The sequence below is a fragment of the Phodopus roborovskii genome, unplaced genomic scaffold, assembly GCF_943737965.1.
Source record: "Phodopus roborovskii unplaced genomic scaffold, PHOROB, whole genome shotgun sequence".
Lineage (NCBI taxonomy): Eukaryota > Metazoa > Chordata > Mammalia > Rodentia > Cricetidae > Phodopus > Phodopus roborovskii.
In genome coordinates, this window is record NW_026126525.1 from 7,634,500 (window position 1) to 7,656,283 (window position 21,784).

The following is a 21,784-nucleotide window of genomic DNA, read 5'->3' on the forward strand; positions in this document are numbered from 1 at the left end:
ATATGTCACCAATTAGCGCACATCTTTGAAGTGGCAGCAAGATTCTCCTCCATGGGCTTTTGCAACTGCCTGTGTTCAGAAAAGAGAGAGAGAGAGAGAGAGAGAGAGAGAGAGAGAGAGAGAGAGAGAGAGAGAGAAAGAGAGAGAGAGAGAGAGAGAGAAAAAAAATAAAAGAAAAACCTAAACCAGATAAAGAGGCTATTAATAAAATAAAAACAGTCCAGATTACGTTCTTTCTTGCTAACATTTATTACTTTAATTTGCCTTCTAGCTATAGAATTCATTTATGATTCCACTTTGCTTCTGCCCAAAGAATTCATTTAAATGTAGCAAACAATAAGGAAACCATTTACTATGGTGTGCTTAAGTCTTCCTTCTGGAAATGTGGTCAAAGAGAACAGCATGTGCATAGAGTTCCGTCTGGACAGGGATTCTAGTAGAGTTGTCACCTGGGTGAGCCTAAAATACAAATTGCATTGTTAGTCAAGTTCATGAACATAACTGGCATGAAATGGGTTTTCTTTTTGCTTCGCTATTAAAGAGAACAGAATTTGAAAGGCTGTTTCCATGGAGACCATTGCCAGTTCCCTCCCCTCCAATTCTTTTCTCTGGAGTGGTGATAGGTGATGCTCCCTGTCAGCAGCTTCTGCATGGGTTGTGACATTATTGAAGTACCAGTGATCAAAGAGTGTCCTGGGCTCCAGCTGGTCTAGTAAACCCAGGACTCTCTAACTCCAGCTCCATGGAAATCTTCATCAAGGGTTCTACAAGCAGATGTTATTTCAGAGCCACAATTTAAAAAAACTTCAATTTTGCTCCCAGTGTGCCACAGAAAGATGTCTACAGCTTGATGATAGTTTAGACCAGTGGGAATATCTGCCCATGGTGGGTTTCACAAAAAGCTTCCTTCTCCCTGGCTTTAAAATGAATTGATCTGGATGTTTTTTCCTCTTTAAATTGAAATCTTTGAGAGAAGTCCTTTTACCTTTACTCAGGATTGTCTATCAATAGACTGGCTAAGAGAGATTGTTACTTTCTAATTGCATTATTAATAAAGAGAGATGAAGAGTACGGATGAAGCTAATTCTTAAAGGAAGAGGCCTTATTTCCAAATGATTTGTATGATACTCACTATTGGATCTTTTGTATATTTGATACATGAAATTTCAATGTAACTAGGTCATTTTTATCATGCTGTGTACAAAATTGAAAAAGAACATATAACTGGAATTACAGAGACATTTTTAATAACTTGTCCCTTGTGACATTGCATTTCTTGCATCATTTGTAAAAGGATGTTTTGGGCCTATGTTGTATTAGTAAGGGTTGGGAAAATTGTAAAGTTTTTGTAATGAACAAAACAAAAGATGATGGGGGGGTGTTTCTGATGGTTCCTTCATACACATTTCTGCTATTCTCTGATTTTGTATTTTTTTTTTATAATTTTTAAATTGTGGAAAAGTTCTGTTAATGCAAAATATATTCTTATCTACAAAATGCAAGCTTTTGAGTCTTGAGTGGTATGCAATTAGTATTATGCAGAGGGAAATAATTGCATCTATTTAATCTCAATTTTCCTTATTTCCTGTCTGCATATTTCTGCTCTTTGAATTTTCATGTTGTATCATTCTGTTTTCCTCTATAATCGACAGATGAAGTAAAACTTTTGGAACATTTGCTTTGCATCTGTCTGAGAGTTATGGCTACACCCTTTCCAGAAAGCCATCTTGTAAACATTGCAGACATTACTAATACCCAGTAGGTTCCTCTAATGGCTGGGTTGCCTGTGCTTCTGAGGGTGGTGTATTCTGATTCTTCTTGGCTCCCAGAGGTAAATCTTCAGGAGCAAAGAAAAGCTAATTTATCTGATAACTGTTTCTACGCTGGTCTATTTTTAACCACTTTTGTGGATTTGTTTTTTATTTGAAATTTTTATAACTGGTAAATTCTCCTCCACTCATGACAATAGTATAATTTTTATAGCTTATCTTTGCAATCTTTCTAAATACTGTAATGGAGTGCAGGGTTATTCCTCTTCTGTGTTAAATGAAAGACACTAGTAAATCCAACTTTTTAAAACTGTGTCTTCATTTGAAGTTTATTTGCTTGTCTGTTTTAAAGAATCTTGTATTTCTCACTGGAATGATGGTAACTCTATACAAGGCCTGGTGCTTTTGTACATGTTTGCCTCTGATATGCAGCGATGCTGAGATTTACCTATTGGCTGCTATGTGTCTCTCCATGTTGATGGTTATTATGTAGAGAGTCCTTCATCTTTTGTGTGAACACACACTACCTTCCTTTTTCTACAGTATAATAGTTTGCCCAAACTTGATGGACCTGCTTTCTTGGCTTACTCATGTTTTCCTTTCTGATGATATCAAAGGGATATTTAAAAACCTATGTAGTTTGGCTACATGAAAAAGACACTCTGTATGACAATAATTTCTTGTTTTTTTTTGTTTGTTTGTTTTGTGTACTTGTTATTTCCTGGGTCATTTAGAAAATAGCAATAAAAATTAAAATAATTTCTTACAACTCTTTACAATTATTTCAAATTCTGTTTAAAAAATAGTTTATTACTTAAAATGCTTGCTTAAATAGTTAACCCAGTATTTCTCTGGTACCCTGATCTTTATCAAATTTTCATTATATTATTATTATTATTATTATTATTATTAATTATTATTATTTCCATTCCAATTGGGCCCTAAGTAGAGAGGAAAACTGAGCAAAACATTTGGGATATCTTTTATACTTGAGACTATATTTAAAACCTCCCTGGAGGACCTTGGGAAAAACTCACACAAAGATTTAGTCTTTTATTTTGAAAAATGCTGCTAAAAACAGACTCCTACCAGAGGGCTCATTCAATGAGGAGAGACAAGGCACTCATCCCCAGCCCTGCCCCATCTTGGCAAATTTGTACAGTATAATGTTACTGGAGCAAATCTTTGGGAACATCCATGTGCTCATGGGGAATCGCTACAGCTTTCTCACCACTCATGACTTTATCTGTTTTGATCCACAGGGAAAACACTGATTGCAACTCTAGCGATAACTCTACTGTCAACTCCTGGGTTTGCCTATACTTAACACAGCTTTACTGGCACCTGACCAATAATATTGGGCAATAACAGCATCATGCTACTAGTTACAGTTTGATCTGTTGTTTGAAACACATGAAGCTCGAGGCCTTTGTAGATAGCATTTCTTTCCTACCTGGTCCTCCAGCCGTTTAGCCCCAAATAAACACACTGAGATTTACATTAATTATAAACTCTTTGGACAATGGCTAACATTTCTTATTGGCTAGCTCTCTGTTAATTATTAACCCACTTTTACTAATCTAAGTATTTTCACGTGGTCTTATCTTACTGGAGAATACCCAGGCCTCTTGTTCCCTCAACAGCTACATGGCGTCCCTCTGGTTGCCCTTCTTTGCATCCTCTCCTCAGAATTCTCCTTGCCTATTGGCTCTGATTATACTTTCCTGCCTAGTTACTGGCCAATCAGCATTTTATTCATCAACCAAAAAGAGAAACATGTGCAGAAGGACATCCCCCATCAGATCTTGGTGCAGACATCAACTTTCTTTACTTAATGCTCTTAGTATTAACAATTATGTGTCAGGATAACAAAAATGTTTTGTTTAGTGAATTGCTTTCTTTTGTTTTTGAATCAGATATACCATTTGTACAATATTTTATGAAATAAATTTTATCATCCCAGGCTACTTGGAAAACTATTAGTCCTAATTCAGCCAGTCATTTCCAACCCCATCATCTGCAGCATTGTCTCTGACGCTTCCCAGAGATCTTTTCAGCAAGGAAGAGGAGACTCTAACGGAAAGAAACTACTCCTAGAACTTTCTGCATGGGCACTGAAAAGCTGTGCTGACATAGGCTAGATAGTGCAGACAGCTCAAGGATGGACAGAGACAAGAACTCCATGAGTCTTTATGTCTAAATCAAAGGTGACCAATGCAGACCCCATGAATGATAATTTAATCCACTATTTTCTTGACATGTAAGAACATAGTTTTCCTTTCCTGAAATGTCAGTAACCCCTAGAAATCTAACAGATTTTAGTCTTTCTTTCTTTCCTTCCTTCCTTCCTTCCTTCCTTCCTTCCTTCCTTCCTTCCTTCCTTATTATTCCTGTTGTCTTCTTAGGGTCCTAGGGATTGAATCTCCAGCTTTGGCCATGCAAGGTTCTACCAGTGACCTATAACTCTAGTGTTCTCCCTGAAACCTTCTAAAAATCCCTATCTCTATCAATATCTTCATCTGAATCTCTCTGTATCCATGTCTGAGATAGAGTCTGCTTCAGTTCCTTGGCTATCCTGGAAACTATGCCCTGAAGCCCGGGCAGGCCATGACTGGAAACCCTTCTGTCTCATCCTCCAAAGTGCATGGTGTTAAAGTCCTGTGCCACCAGGTCTAGGTCTGTATTCTACTCTCACAAAGTGAAATGAATAATTTACAAATGATATCTGGCCCTTCTGAGGGCCAAAGGATTAAGGAAGAACCAATGATATCTGGCACTCTCTTAATCCTTTGGCTTCAGAAGTTCCCACTGAATTCCATTATTTTCAAAAGGCCATTTAGTAATTAGTATAGTATCAGTGAAAACCCAGAGCATTACCTTTACCAAGAAGTTTGTAATTGAACAGATTACAAACCCAATACTTGGCTTGAGGGTCACATTTGAAGGCAATGCTCTTAACTATGTTTAGTTTTTTTGTTTTGTTTTGTATTTTTAAAGAAGGCTAAGTCTCAGAACTCTTTCTGGCAGTTTGTTTGGATTTTTGCTTCAAGGACCCAAAAATATGTCTAAGTAATCTAAAGGTATTTTGTGACCTCAAATAGAGAGAGATTTACCTAAGTGGATAGCAGTTATCGGTGGAAACTTATGGAGAGAATTTTTTTTTGGTCTTGGTTTCCTCCAATCAAGACAAGAAAAACAATTTCAATATCATAACTTGAGATTCCTTATGCAATTTTCCAAGAAAAATTTTATATCTTACTTGTTCAAAGATACATGGCTTCAAAAATGGTGGTGCATGTCTTTAATCCCAGCACTTGAGAGGCAGTGCAGGCAGATCTCCAAGAGTTTGAGGACAGCCTGGCCTACATAGTGAGTGCCAGGACAGTCAGGACTACACAGTGAAACCCTGTCTCAAATAACAACAAAAAGTAAAAAGTTACACAGCTTGGAGTTTATAAGCAGCCTCAGTGTTTGTATTGTTGAATAGCACTTCTGTGCCTGAGTGAGGAGTGGTGGGGAATCAATGGACTTGACTTATTTGTTGATCAAGTACTCTTTTTGTGAAATTATTTCAATAAGAGGAGGGCAGGATCCTATTGAAGAAAACCACAAGAAACTTTGAGATGGGAAAAAATAAAAAAAAAATATGAGTATCTAGATTACTTACTCATATATATTTCTATCTTTAATCCACATGATAATAACAATTCTGTCAATGTTATAAATCCAACAATAATTCAAATAACGTATGTGACAGTATGAAATTTTCATGTTGAATTCGAAGGAGCTGAGTGTTTGTGCTGGTTTCGACAGGTTCATGCTGAACTTATTTACAAGCATTCATTAGGAGTTCTTATCCCTGTTATACCATTTCTTCTTTTATTCTCCCCTTTACTGAAAATAGATTTTTGAAATTACATAATATGTCTTGATTACAGTTTCCTCTCCTTCTACTCCTACAGTTTCCCCTCCTCTCAGTTCCTCCTCACATCTAGATCTCCTCCCTTTCTATCTAAGGGATAATTAAAATAAAATATAGTAAGACTGAAACTGGACAAGCCCAAGAGAAGGCACCATATCATATACCCACTGTTTCATACACTAAGTACCACGTGAAAACACTAAACTGAAAGCCATAATATACAGGCAAAGTACCTGGTGCAGACCCCTGCAGGCCCTCCACAGCTGCTTCAGTCCCTGTGAGTTTATGTCATTTAATCCTGCTGATTTCGAGGACCATGCATTCTCAGTGCCCCTCCATCCCCTCTGGCTGTTATAACTTTTTGTGCCTTCCCCCTTTTAGGGTTCCCTGAGTCTTGAGGGGAGGGATTTAAGGTTGACACTCTGTTTAGAGCCCAGTGTTCCAAGGTATCTCACTTGAATGATTTCCTTTGGACCAGTAGAAACACCCATCAGTTAAAAATCTACCACACATATTTTCTATTTTCATAGGGATTGTGGTTCTATATCCCTTGAGACACTGTTCCTTAGTAACAGACTTCACAAGAGCATACATAGCAATCACAGTACAGTGCAGTCAGTGGAGAGATGTCAGCATCTAATAAGTTTCATCTCCACACTCATAGCCCTGTATGAAACTGATAAACAAACAAACAAACAAAAAAAACCAAACCACTTTTCCTGCAGTCATTACTAGGTCCCCAGAGTGACAGACTCCCAAGCTGAGTATAGGTATGATAAAACCAAGTACAAAATACTCAATTACTAGAATTACAGATGTAAATGTAATTAACAAGCCACAAAACTGAAAGAAAATACAAGTAAACAATTCCCCATCTTAGAATAAAAATCTTAATATAAACATTGAGAAAAAAATCTCAGTAGTTTTGACAGATATTTTATGCTTTTCTGTGCTACAAATCATTATACATGCTAAACGACAGATATCTAGTTCATAGTGTGTTACTATACGTAAGATAACGAAAGAAGTGGAAATATAACACACTAACACCTGTGTGAAAGAAATGTTCATTTCCAATAGCAGTCATAACTAAAAATGACCCCAGCATATCTGAAGATAGAGTTTAAAAAATATGCAAAATAAATAGCGTGGTAAACAGGGAGTGTCAAAAGAGCTCAGGTATAATTGTAAGTTGAGATGGTCTAACTACAGCATCATTGGATGATACTAGATAAGGCTTTACAAAGTATTTATATTTTGACTAAATTATTTTTACTTTTAAAGGAAAAAATCCTTTCTCTTAGAAGTGGATCAGTATTTATTTATCCCTAGTGTACAAATGGACTTTGGGAGCCCATTCCATAGAGAGGGATACTCTCTTAGCTTTGACACACAGGGAGGGCCAAGGCCCTGTTCCAAATGATTTGACAGACTTTGAAGATCTCCCATGGAAGGCCTCATTCTCCCTGGGAAGCAGAAAGGGGATGAGATAGGGGGTTGGTGGGGGGGGGGCAGGGGAGGAGGGAAGGGAGAGGGAACTGGGATTGACAGGTAAAACAAGATTGTTTCTAATTTAAATTAAAAATTGTATAAAAAAATAGAAGTAATGCCTTACATTTTTGTTTTGACTTTCTGGCCTTTGGCTTGTATATATTGTTTTTGGTTTTGTGTTTTTATGGAATATGTGTGTGTTTCCTGTGTTTTTCTTTTAAAATTTCTGGTTCTTGTTTGTTTGCACATTTGTTTTCTAAATAGAGAGAAAAGAAGGATGTGGAGTTGAGCAGGTGGGGAGGTAGGGAGGATCTGGGTGAGCTGTGAGAGAGGAAACTATCCTAGGAATATACTGTACATTTTTTTTTCAGTTAGAAAGAATGAAATAATTCCTTAAAGTGGGGTTGGTCTTACACTTGTCATGACTCCATACCTCACTCAAGTGATTTCTAATACTTTATTTTCAGTAGAAACCAGGTCTTCTACCAAACACTGACAAATGTGATCTATTCAAGCTTCTGCATATACCAAAGTGAATGGTCAGTGGAGTGAAGAGACAGCCCGCTGGCAGGCAGAAAAAAATTTCAAGCTATACCTTAAAGAAAAGATTAACATCTAACATCTAGAATAGACAAAGGACTCTCAATACCAAACATCAAGAAAACAACCTAACTAAGAACGAGCCATTGTTCTGAACACAGATTTTCTCAAGAAAAAAGAAAGAAAGAAAGAAATAGCTAACAAACACCTTTAAAATGTTCAGTATCATTTGCAACCAGGGAAGTGCAATTAAAATGAGATTGAAATTCAATTTCATTCTAGTCAGAATGGCAATTATCAAGTAATCAAATGGCAAGGATGCCGGGGAGGATATGAAGAAATAAGAAAATTCCTACTCCCTTTTGGTGGGAAGGTAAACTGCTGCAGTCACCATGAAACTCAATATGAAGGTTCCTAAAAAAAGCTAGAAACTATGACCACAGTTCCACTACTGAGTGTATGTCAAATGAAATGTGTGTCCTATACAGACACTTGCTTATTAACCTCTGTTGATCGCTCTCACAATAGTTAAGATGTCTCTAAACTATTGAGTACATAATGAAGAATCATATTTAAAATTGCTATTTTATAAGCTGAGAAGAGAAGATGAAGGAGAAGAGGAGGAAGAGAAAGAGGAGGAGAAAGAGGAATGAGAAGGAAGAAGGAGAGAAGGAGGAAGAAGAAAGGAAAAGGAAGAAGGAGTAGGAGGAGAAGAAGAAAAGAAGAAGAAATAATGTTGGATAATGATGTTCTCAAAGGCCTAAGCTCCCTGGTGCATACTTGCTAATGAGAAGCTACCCAAACAGAACAAGCTTTAGTCATTCTTCTTTGTTGTCCACCAGAACTGATAAGATCCCACTGCTGAAGACACCCCACATCTTGGTTTCAAGGAGAAAAGAAATCAAATTTTAACTGAGCTGCACATTTCTTCCCTGTTGGCTATAATAGTGTCACAAGGTAATATGAGCAGCTTGGGGGAAAAGATACCAATGGCCTTCCCTAGCTATGAATCTGATAATCTATAATACTAACCTGCAAGGGCAAATGTGCCCATTGGTACAATAGTGGCATGATAGGTATGGGGCTGACTTACCACTCTGGTTGGGTTTTCGGTCTTCTCCACAATAATGAATTCATAATACTGTAAATCCAACCAAAAGCTTATAGCTGAGGAGGTCTTAGCTCCTAGGCATAAAATTACGTCTGTTGTTTAAATTGTCATGAATGTGAGTTTCTTTCTAAATGTGTATGTGCAGGTAGACAAATGCTTCTCTCAGCCTTCATCAGAGAAGCCTCTTTTTGCAGTGATTAGTGGTGAATACAGAGAGACATTTCTGCTCAAGGTACTAAGCATAAGCAATCTGTCAAATGGTTAGCACTAAACAAGTCATTTCTACCACTCCCTCCATTTAAGTCTCAGGGGCCATTGCAGAATTAGAGGTAGAAAGAATTCAAGAGCAAGAGGATAGGAAGACGAGGTATGAAATGTTATCTTTTGGGCATGGCATGGGCAATCAGTTATGATTTCACAGCAGCTATGGCTGCCTGCAATGGACCTGTGCAATCCTGGCCCTATGAGCAAGTTATCATGGATCAGGAAGGGGTTTATGGTTCTCTTCCATAAACTACTGATGGATTCTGGGGTAGAGTTGTTCATTCACTGATGATTATCCCAGGCTTCAATGATACTGCCTAACGCATGGTCATGTAGATGATCCAAGTCAAACTCAATCTCTACAAAACCAAAACTAAACACAACAACAACAACATCATCAACAACAACAACAAAATCACCATGCCTGTGGGAATGAGAGCTGTAGGAAGGAGGAAGATTAACAGTGGTGGAAGGGAAATTATAGTGGATGGGTTTCAGGAATCAGAATGCATGCCCTTTATACATGAGTGAAAATGTCAAAGACCAAACTCAGTTTTATTAAGGAAAAAGGAATCATATCTCAGCAATCATAGAAGAAATACTTACTGTGTTCAACTCAGCTTTCTTCTTTGTATTAAGCAACTCTCCACTCTTCCTATGCACAGCTCCTAGAAGGTCTTAGTGTATTTTGTTAAAAAGGGACAGCAAGAAATGGAGCTAAAGCTCTTGTTCCCAGATCTCTGCCTCACCATTCCCTGGGTACTATTGGTTTTACTGTCCTTGGGCATCATGTGTGATAGACAGGGCTACTTTTGTAATGAGAAAGGCAACTGGAAATACTACTCACTTTTTATTGGTCTATGCACATTGGATATCATTAATGATATTCCACTTGAGTAGTACAAAGTTGTCACTCTTACTATTTTTACAAAAATGTGAGAGCTATGTAAAAATTCAACATAATGGATTTGAATTTTTCTCCCCCCAGTTTGTCTTTCTTGAGTTATACTTCATATATGAGTTCATGCCTTGGACACCCAACAACGTATGCGTCTCTCTAGGGCTTATTCCATAAATACTGCATATAAAATTAAAATCAGTTTTCCAGGTCAAGAGGAGGACATAGCACTTAAGTTTTAGGAGTCTTAATTCATAAAAGCCAAGACCTATTATGTAATTTTAATGGATTCCTTAAGGCCATTGATTTTAGTAGTAGTTAGTTGAGTAAATACTAATTTATATGTGGTGGACTTTCAGTTCAGATATACCAGGTGATTGCCCAAGGGAGAAAATGTTTAAAAGCTACTTAGTATGTGGCTGTTTTAGGGCTATAATCAACCAAATATTCAGTAATTTAGGCAGCAAACCCAGAAAGTTGGCAACATCTCAGCTTTACTTAATAACTGTGACTGTGCCATAGTCAAAAAGCAACATTTACAAGCGGCCTCTTGAGAAAAAGCCAAAGGCCCAAAGATGGAGCTGCTGATTCGGTGAGTGTCCCTTGCTCCACTGGCCTAGGGTGAGGCAGCTTTGCAATGGAGTTTGAGGAGACATTCTTGAAGAAGGTAGAAGCTGGAGTGTCATTTAATCCCAGCCTCTTCAGCATCTCACGTTCGTTTGGTTCTTGTTGTTAGTGATCAGAAGAAAATGCACCTGGCTCTTGTAAAAAGACAGATTGTCAAACTGAGGATGTCCCCCACGGGATTGAGCTCCAAGAAATTCAACTAGAACCATCTGCCTGGAGGGTGTAGGAATGCAATGGGCTTCCATCTAGAGAGCAGCAGTTTCAAGCCAGGGAAGGGCTGGGATTTTAAGCTCTGGGTGCCAAGGGAAATTAGAATCATTGAATTCAGAGGCTGGAGGCAGAGAGAAGGAGGCAATTAACACCTTTCCTACTAATAGCAAAAAGCATGTGGGTGGTAGTTTCTGGAGCTGAGGAGAGAGGCATAGAACTGATGAAATAGTCATCCAAATTAAATTAAATAGAAAAAGCAGCAAAACTGAGGGCAGGTGCTTATATTTGACACATTTATTTAACTTGAAATCTTATGTACCTAGCATTCTGTTTGTCAGATATAAAGTAGAATTTGACATGGTTTTTAGCATGTAGATAATATATGCTAAAATACATAATATTTTAAACATAATAGGTAATAACATCTAGGCAATTATCAAAAATAATTAAATGGTTGCCAGTCTCATTCACTCATGCACCTGGTCCACAGCCACTGTCCTGGATACCTAGGGTCAGTATTTCAAGTCTCAGCTAAGAATGTTCAGGATTGATGTACCTACCAAGGAGAGAAAAGCAAGCCATGTCAACACTTCTGATACTTTTCAACTATGGGTAGTTTTAGCTTTACATGTTTCCAGTCCTTGAGAGCCTAAAGAATTTTGAAGTTAACCTCAAAAGTTTCTGAGGTTATTTCTGGCTCTTCATTTCTTTAGCAAATATTTAATATTTCATCTATTCACTCTACAGATGGCATTGAACACCTACCGCATGTGAGCAAGGTGGTTCATTGGCAATACAAAGGTGAAACAAAAAATATTCCTGCTCCGGACTTTAGTTTATGATTTGTAACTTTTGTTTCATGCCATGTGATCTGCTGGGCAGATGCACTTCATACAGAGATTCCTGAGAGGGAAGAAAGGCATGAATAAATGCCACCTTACAACTCTTTTCCCTCCTCCTATCATGGCCCAAGAAAATAAGGATGAACTGTAGTGATTTATCCTCATGAGGTTTGTTCCGGTGAGGGATTTCCAGGAGTCTTGAGACATGGACAGCACTTTCAGCCTCCTTGTGTAACTTTAAGAGTTAAACTGTAAACTGAAACACTTAAAATCTGTTATCAGGGAATGAATGTGGTTCCTTTATGCACACCCTTAAGTAAGTGAAACAGTAGCAAGGGAGACATTATCATGGCAAGCAGCTCACTAGTACACAGTTGTGATCACTCCCCAAAGGAAGAGGGACCCTTACACATAAAGAAGCCAGACGAGCACCCCGCTAAACCAATGCACAGTGTGTATGTCGTGTGCCTTCCAAACTACCACATTTACAACAGTCCCTGAAAAGGGTGACTGTGTAATGCCGCACATGCTTAGCTTCACTAATGTCAGCAGAACTCAACACGGTGGCTGGGTGGTTGCATTGCCTGATTTGATATCAGTCACTGAGTGAGCAGCTGTAGCCAAGTTACATTCTAGTGCACGACTCCTTTCAGAGGATAGCGGGAATGGGTGTGTGTGTGTGTGTGTTTGTGTGTGTGTGTGTGTGTGTGTGTGTGTGTGTGTGTGGGTGGGTGGGTGTGTGTGTTGTGAACAGAACCTTTTCGTTCTTTGTGTGTACTCATGCTGTGTTGACCTGCTGTAGCTTTTCCTCCCAAGCTGCTCTGTCCTATACCCCTATCCATCCTGCACAGGGCTTTCATCCTGTTATTTCTTTGCATAAGCCTTGGCGTATTTCTCCATTTTCTAGCAAGAGCAGAGCAAGGTCCTCTGGAATATTCCACACTCAAGCCTTGTCATTATCCCCCAGAGCTTGATTCCCATCGCACCTACCAAGGTGTTATGGAAGCATGTTGAACTGTTAATTTCTTTTGGCTGTCTCCCCCGCTACCCACCCAGCAAGTTCAATCCTCAGTCATCCTAGTGCAAATTTAAGACCTTCAGACATCTCTTCATACCCCCTCACTGGTCCTTCTGCCAGCTCCAGGCCCAAGACTAAGGGTGCTCTCTTCTTCCTCTGAACTGTCCAGGTCATAGCTCAATCTGTGACCTAAATATTCTTCATGTTTAACTGATGTTGTGTGTTCACATGCTTGTTTCCTCCCAACAAAATAAAAAACCAAGAAACTAGAAACACCCACAAGCAGCTAGAGGGCAAAGTTTGAGGTCTTTCTCATCTTTGTGTCCTCATTAGTGTCACATAATTACTGAGTTTTAAGTGTCATCGATAGCTTCTACTGTTAATCATATCAACCTAAGGTATTTTAGTGTGTTTAAAAGCCAAAACTACATTCTAACTTAACATTTTCATGGAGAACACCTGAAAGTGTATATCTCTCTGATTTCAGGAAGAAACAAACAAACAAACAAACAAAAAACTGAATGCATAGATAAAATTAAAGATTTCTTCAAACCTCCTCTCTGGTGAGAATTCTTGGAGCTATTTTTCACTCAAATAATTGGTGACTGTACTAGTTTAAATTACCACAGTTGCATCCAGTAGCAGCATCATAGTTGGCCAAATTCTTTATCACCTTACCATGGCCATCATTCATTTATTCAGTGAATTCTAATATTTTGTATGTGTGCATTGTATACCGGTGTACGTGTCCACACATGTGAGTGTGCAACATAGGTGCGTGTGTACAGAAGTGAGAGGATGGTCTCATACGCCTTCTTCATATGCTCTCCACCTTATTGTCTGGAGCCAGGATCTTTCACTGAACCCGGATCTTGGTAACTGGGCTAAGCTGTCCAGTCAGAGAGATCATTCCAGGCACTAGTATCACAGACTTGCACCACTGTGCCTGGCTCTCTCCGCAGGTACCAGGGATCTGAACTCTGCTCCTCATGTTTTCCTGGCATGTATTTTACTGGCTGAGCTGTCTCCCTAGCCCCTTGAGTGGCTATTAATTAGTATTTGAAGTGATGGGATCTCATGAGACACTTCCATTTTTTTGTGACGGCAGAACATGTTTATGGGGGGGAGCCAGTGTGACTAAGAAAGCCCCACCCCACCCCTCCATTATAGCTATCCAACCTCATCTTCCTTATCTCCTTGGTAGGACACACTGGTTTATGTGCACCTTTGTTATGGTAAGACTCTATAAGCAAATTGTCCTCTGCCAGTCCTTTCTAAAAGTAAAAGAAAAAAATGCACCCCCCCCCGGCTCATTTGCTCAAATAATGCAGAGGAGTGAGTGGATCATCCCCTCTAAGATAATACACTGGAAACATTTTGGTGGGTGTGAATCACTAAGACAAGCATTCTTCACTCAAAAATAGAAACTTGCCTTATTTTTTCCAGATGTTATACAGCTGCAGGGAGGTTACAGCCAGTGGTCTTGTTTTCAATGCAACCAAACTCTTCACTGCATTTGGAATTTCTTAACCCGTGAACTCACATTACTTGTTCTAAGACCTGCACAATTTTCCTTTTTTGACTGCTTCCATTCACAAACAACTGCTTCGTGGGAACCACGACTTAGAATTAATGAGGCTACATCTGTTGTGCAAAGGAAACACATCCTGTTTACCACTGTTTCCACCTTTTGTTGATCATGACCTCGTTCATTTGAGGCATCAAGTATTATGGAGACAGTACCCAAAGGAAAAAGAATAGAAGGGATGAGTCGTGCCCTTATGGCACTTTGCAACCCCTGACTTGTCCGAATTAGAAGATGTTCATCTTTGAAAATCCGGAAGTAAAATGATCATGAGAAATACTAAATATAGAAATGTGATTCTTATAATTTGTAGATATTAAAACATGCATTTCATCACATTTCTTAATTCCCTGGGAGTTTTATGTTGGGGACTCATGAAATATAAAATATCAGGGTGCTTTGAAATGGTGAATACAAGTTTTATAGAAACACACATGCAAATTAAATGACTAGAGTATAACAATTGAAGTCTTCATTATTCTGCTCATATTTGGGAAGAGAGTGCCAGACCTCTTAGGTTATTATTTTTCCAGGGAGGAGCTTCCTGATCCCCGGGTCACGGGTTAGCATGGAATCATGAAGTTTGTTCTTCTTGGTCTCAGTTGAGATTAAGTCTGAACATGAAGCTGATACATTTGAGAGATTTGAGAATTAAACAAATCAAACAACAAACACAAACCCTTCTCCTCTGTCTTTATCAGCACACAGGGAGATACAGCAATGTGGTTAAGGGAGTAGTAGCCTACATATTTGTTTCTTGATATTGAGGCCAGTGTCTCTTTCTAGAAAGTCTGACATTACTTTTGTCTTTCTGGAGATCAAACAGATAAATTAATCTAATCTAAAATTCAAACTTTTAAAATGAAGAGGTTATTCAGTTGTCAACAGATGTCTCACTGACTCATTCTTGACTCTTACCACTCATGAACTGGTTCTTTTGCCAAGATTGGAACCTTGTTCTTCAAATTAATTTTTTTTCCTAGAAAATAGAGGGAGTTGAATATATCACGTATTGTTAATGAAGTTTGTGAGATCCCATGAAAAATTTTGAAGTGGGAAATTTTGTTAAGCATGTTCAAGCAATTGTAAGCATTGATTCCTCTGGGTATATCAAACTCCTTTCATGACATATCTACTTAGCAGAGCCCCGATGTAGGTCAAATAGGTATTATGTTATTTACACTTATTTGAACACCTTTTCCACAAAATCATGGTGAAGGTGTTAATAATTTCAGGTTTTTCTAAAATATACATATCAGCTTCTAGAGGAAACCCTTTGTGAATGCTGTTTATTCAGCTTCTGGTCCTAATATCATCTAATCACATGTTGACATTTCACACAGGAGGCACTGCTAGAGAGAAGGCCTTTTATCAAACGTATTCTTCTCAGAGATTCCTCATAAATGTGGCACCACAGAGTTTCCAGTTCCTCATTTGTGATAAAGACAGGAGTAGCATTTGCTCTAAAGGACACAACATTGGATAGAAGCTCCTTAGCTATTTATCCAGTATCTACTTTTCCCTGGACCCAGAACCCATGCTTTCAGTTGGGTGCATAGGAACCTATGGGGAAAAAAAGGACACTACCCAGACTTTGAGACAGCTGGATAAGCCACATCTAGCCACTCATGAGCCATGAAACATGAGAGAACATTGAACATTTATGGAGAAACTTTTGGGAAATATCATTTGAAGGCAGTAAAAGCATAGCTTTTATATCTTTTCACATATCACCAGTGGTCTGTTTTGCCCATGCCTGGAGACCACTTGGGTTCCAGAACAACACACATTGGTCCTAGTTAGAGGTCCAACCTTGGATGTCATTGTCTAGATTGATAAGTAGAAGGGAAACAGCTGTCCAGCTGGAATCTGCTCTTCCATTTGAATGAAATCACAATCAGTACTATTTCCTGTACAACATCATTCATTCATTCTTTGGATCCTTAGTTACTGAGCACTTTGTGTGTAACTGGTTCTGAATTGAGTGAATGTGAAATGAATCTTTGACTTTATATCTCTAAAACATTTATAAAGGATTTAGAACCCAACTGTCTATACTTTGCCTTTGGCTTATCTTTGCCTCTATCACACGCATATCACACAATTCTTACGTTTTTCATTCTGTAACACTATTTTCCTTGTCTTTGAAATTTAGACTGTCATGTGACTTAACAACACCAACAATCAACCCAAGTAAAAATCAAAGGCAAAATTTTATTAACAAAAGTTAATAAACACCCAAGCAACTCCAGCATATAACAATGTTGGTCAAAGTTTTAACCTTTATCCCTAGACATACAAGTGATGATCAAAATTCATGATGTGATTTCAAGTTTTGAAAATATATAAGCTATAAATATCTGCCCTTGATAAAATTGAAAGTATTCCCAGGACATGTCCTTAAAACATTCTAATGAAATATTTTCTAAAGTAACACTTAGAAGTATATTAACAGGCATATTTATTTTTCAAGTGTTGTTTGTCTTTTGACAGTGTCTCTTTTTGGCCAAGACTGGTGTAGAGCCCATTGTCTACCTCAAGCTAATCTTAATTTATAGCAATTCTTTGTTTGAGTCTCCAAGTTGCTGAGATTATAGGTTAAAAACCATATTGCCAGGCATTTTAGCCACATTTTCCCAATGTTAGTCATATAGTGAAGGATAAGAATCTTTGGTTGTCTTAGATACGGTTTCTATTGCTGTGAAGACACACCAGGATCACAGCAACTTTTATAAAGGAAAACATTTAATTGATATGGCTTACAGTTCAGAGGTTCAGCCCATTATTATCATAATGGGGCATGATGGCTTGCAGGCAAAAGGTGCTGGAGAGGTATCTGAGCTAGATACATCAACAGGAAGTGGTCTCAGACACTGGGTGTGGTTTGCACAAATATGAGACCTAAAAGCCTGCCTCCAGTGACACACTTCCTCCAACAAGGCCACACCCACTCCAACAAAGCAACACCTCCTAGAAGTGCCACTGCCCTTGGGGGGTATTTTCTTCCAAAGTACTACATGGGTACAAATAAAAGGTAAGAATTCCTCTCTACTGATACCTTCAATGAAAAGTCTAGAACCCTAAGGATCATAGCAAACAAGACTACTCACTTCTCTCTCATCTAATTATGTTCTTAGCAGGGAGAATTCTTCTCATAATCTGCCAAACTTTAGAGGAATGCCTCCCTCTCCCTCCCTCCTTCTTCCTCTTCCTTTCTTCCTTTTTTTCCCTCCTTTTTATTTCCTTTCTCTTCTTTCCTTGTCTTTTTTTTCTTTATGAATTCTCCTGTTTCAAAGCAGGTTTTCATCTCTAAACTACAAAACAACTACACAAAACTCCCAAGTCATAGGGGTGTCAGACATTTAAGAAATTTTTGACTAAGTAGAAACACAGCAAATTTTGGAAACACATATGAATATAAGCCATAATTACCTTTGGGTCTACGTTGAGAATTTTTCTGTCTCTTTTATATTTAAAAAGTAGGCCTTCAGGGTTGTCAGCAATCACTTGATAATTTGGGCTTGAATTGCAAACAGCAATATGACTGTCCCAGTTGTAAAAGCTATAAAAGTAAACATTTATAAGGAATTAGGATGTCTAACACATTAAAATGATACACACTTCAGAAAATATTTGAGGCAGTTTTTCCCTCAAGGCTAACCATGAAGAACACATCTGAGATTTGAATTCTAGCTGAAGGATTATGTGCAGTTATTGTCCAATCATTTAGATACATACTTATAATGATTTTACATGATTTCCTGGTTTGGATACTGTATGACTTAGGACTTATTCTAGTATTATATTCACAGGAAGTCAAGGAGAAAATTGATGCAATTTAAGATTATTTGTTCCACTGTAGACTCTTCAGAGTATAAAAAGACTGTTTTGAATGGAAAGAAGGGCAGACAAAGTCATCCCTTTCCATTCAAAACGAGCTCACATTGATTTATTTCTTTCAGGATTTCTATTTCAATTCATTTCCCAGGGAGTAGAGTGACTGTCCGTTTGAGTGGTTACCATAGAACAGACAGGATTTGGTGTATTCTAAGAGGCTATCCATATGAAGGTGTTCTCATTTCAGAGGACAGAAGGCTAGGCAAGGTGACCAGCAAGTCACATGTCATAGAGTAACAGTCCACCTCCAACTCAGTGTGTTTCAAAGCATACATACTCTCTTCAACTTCCCAATTGTTCTAGCATTTTGTCTTTAAAAGCATTCTATGGACGATTTGTAGCCCTTTCCATGTGCTGCTTTTACTTGTCAATACTGAACACAATATTGCCCTTTGAACTGAAAGAATCCTCAGCATATTTTTTTAATGTATGCTATTCTTACCAAGACATTTTCAATGTTATGCTTGCTTTGAAAATGACAAAGAGCAAGGTGAATGTATAGTGTACAGACTTGCCTATCCTTCAAATATTTGCAGTATGTACTTTTACATTTTGAAAAAGATTCATTTTGTGTAAGTTCAGGTATATGGGTAAGGCAGAAGTGTCAGATCCCTCAGAGCTGTAGTTACATGTAATTGCAACCTGTTTGAGAGCAGAACTAAGGACCCTTAGGAAAGCAGTAAGTGTTCTTTACTGTTGGGCCATTTCTTACAATCCTTATGCTCTGTATTCTTAATTAGTTCCCCTGAATTCTACATCTGGATTGTTTGGTCTAATACTCTTCTTTTCCTTCTTTTGAAAAAGATATCTGCACTGATTCTTTCTGAATTGTTACAATTGTGGGGGGTGGGGGTTCACCTCTGTGTACTGAAAACAGTAACTTGCCAATAGAGAGAACTGCTTGCACAGATCCTGTGCTTTTGTCCTTGGGCAGGTTGATCTTGATGAGAATGGCTACCCTTTCTGAAGAGGGGTGAGAAGAAATGGCTTCCAATCACTGCTCTGTTTTAGTCCTCCTTAGAATTCACTGGGAAGCGTCAGTTTGGATTTGGGCATATCACCTTCTTGTCCAGCCTTCAGCTGAACTCAGGAAGGGTGCTAACATGACAGGTTCAGTGTCCTGTCCAATAGGACAAGAGCAGCAGGGGAAAGGCTGAGTTCTGGGGCTTCAGAGGCAAAAGCATAGCCAAGTCTTGGCAGCTAATTAGACTCAGCATCCTTCCTTTCAGACTAGGTTTTCTAATTCAGTTTCACCCGAAGAAAGAGGGTAGCTTGACCTCACCTTATTGACTTTCAGCTAAGAGATTGCTTGATTAGAATGGGGACGCGATGTGACTTTCGACTTGACATATGTGTCTAAATAATTATTTATGAGATATAAAGATACAGATAATCCCATCACAGCTCCTGAGTCATAACCATGCTTACAGTGGCATGGCTTATATCACACATTCCTATCTGCTTGCTCAGACCTCAGGTTAACCCTTATGGAAACCCAGTCAGGCTTTATTAAACATACTCTTTATATAAAAATAGAATTTGTATAGTGCATGGTGATTTGATGAGACCATTTGGTTTGTCAATACATTTTCCTCTGAAAAAGTATCAAATTTCTTTTCTGTCAATTCTCATGGCTAATGACTAACATTTAGTAAAGAGAATTACTTAACAACAGCCGTCGGATCCTGTTGTTTACCCTGATGAATTTCCTCAGTTTCTCACCATCCCCAGGATACAAGTACAAAACCAGCCACCTCTACATGGAAAACTGACTAGGAAATGGAATCTCTGAGGTTTCCCATGCTCCACTTCCTTAAGCTGAGCAGGGTTCGGGGAGCTCTTCCACAGAGGCTAGCCAGTTATCGACATACAAATGCCGAATTTCTTCATTGGCAATCCTCCAAGCTCTAATCCAACCCTTCCTTTCTGTGCAATCCCATGATAGAGATTTAATCACGAGGGCATGCGCAGAAGTCATGTTTGTCACTTTTCTTCCGTACCCATACAAATGTCTGTTGTCTCCTCCCCTTCCAACAGGCTGAAACGGAGATGACAGGAAGCCAGATGCTGAAGATAGATGCAGTTTAATAAAACACGAGGACTAAAAGATTGAGCTGGCCAGGAACACATATGGTTAGACGTGGCCTCTACGTTTGAAAGTGCAAGAAAGGAAGTCATATACCCATCATGTGGGTACTTGTTTAGTATTATACATCAACTCATTCCTCCTCTGTGCAATTAGTGATGCTTTTTTTTTTTTTTTTTTTTTTTTTTTTTTTCGAGACAGGGTTTCTTTGTGTAGCTTTGAAGCCTATCTTGATACTTGCTCTGTAAACCTGGATGGCCTCGAATTGACAGATGATGTCTGTCTACCTCTGCCGGGATTAAAGGCATGCGCCACCACCGCCTGGCAGTAATGCTTTTTTTTTTTTAAATCATAAAATGTTTTAAAAATGATAATGTGTGTTTCCAAGCTAACTATGATACGTCATCTTTATTTCCAATGTGAGTCTCCTGAGATTTTCAAATGTTAAATAAACAAGGAATCTAGAAAGAATAATTGTGTAAACTAAAGGTACAAATTTATACCTAAAAATAATAAAAGAAATTTTATTGAATAATTTTCAAGCTTTGCTGATTTTTATATTTTTGAATCTTTGCAACAATTTTTTTCATTTACAAATGTTATAAATTATAATGTTTTATTTTAAATTAAAACAAATCATATAGTTTATTTAAAATTACAAATTATATATTTCCCCTTCCCTTTCCTTTCCCCTATCCATTCCAGGCCCATTGTCTTTCTCTCCCTCACAAATTCCTGGCCTCTTTTTCTCTTAGTATTATTGTTACATGTATTACACATATATTAATACTACCTGCTGAGTCAATTTAGTGTTGTCTTTAGTGATGACTTCTTGGTATTGGGTAATGAATTAGGGTCTCTTCCTCGAGGAAGACAAATTTGACAATTTTAATTTTAAAGCTTTTAATGTCATTAATGTTATACTTATCCTTATATATAAAACATGACACTTTTCCAGACGAATAATTTATTTTTTAACAAAGTATGGGATAAAGTTAAAAATGTCTTTAACTTTTTGGCATCTGGTAGGTATCATACTTCTTGGTGGCATGGGAAGAGAATAGAAGATTAGATGTTGAAGATGAGGGAGATAAAGAATTTGAAAACAATCCTCAGATGTTTTTAGATTCATGAGGTTTTAAATTTAAAATTAACTAGAAGGGCTGGAGATGGTTCAGGGGTTAAGAGCATCTGGTTGTGCTTCCAGAGCACCCAGCTTTAATTCCCAGCGCCCCACATCATGGTTCAAAACTGTAACTCCATTTCAGGGGATCCAGTGCCCTCTTCTGGCCTCCACGGGCACCAGACATACATGTAAGCAAAACACCAATACACACAAATAAATTTAAGTTAAATCAAACAAAAACTCTATAACAACACCAATTAGTACACAGGACTTTCTTATCAGGTTGTATAGCTGATGTTTCTCTATGAAAGAAAATGTGTTTTGTGGATACAAAAGTTTTCACAGAACTGTGAAGAACTGTGTGTTCTTCATGGCCATTTTGATATAGTCTGGTTATT

The 21,784-nt window shown here is 38.1% G+C and overlaps 1 protein-coding gene across 1 annotated transcript in view; it reads right to left on the bottom strand.

Moving 5' to 3' along the window:
- Window positions 1-237: 237 nt before the first annotated feature.
- Window positions 238-21,784, bottom strand: part of Cfap299 (cilia and flagella associated protein 299) — a 484,124-nt gene continuing 462,577 nt past the window's right edge. The window contains exons 5-6 of the mRNA XM_051198282.1: window positions 17,710-17,839; window positions 238-459 (exon numbers count right to left, since the gene is read on the bottom strand). Of these exons, the coding sequence (XP_051054239.1) occupies window positions 364-459; window positions 17,710-17,839 (226 nt within the window). The 3' untranslated portion in view covers window positions 238-363. The remainder of the gene's footprint in view (window positions 460-17,709; window positions 17,840-21,784) is intronic.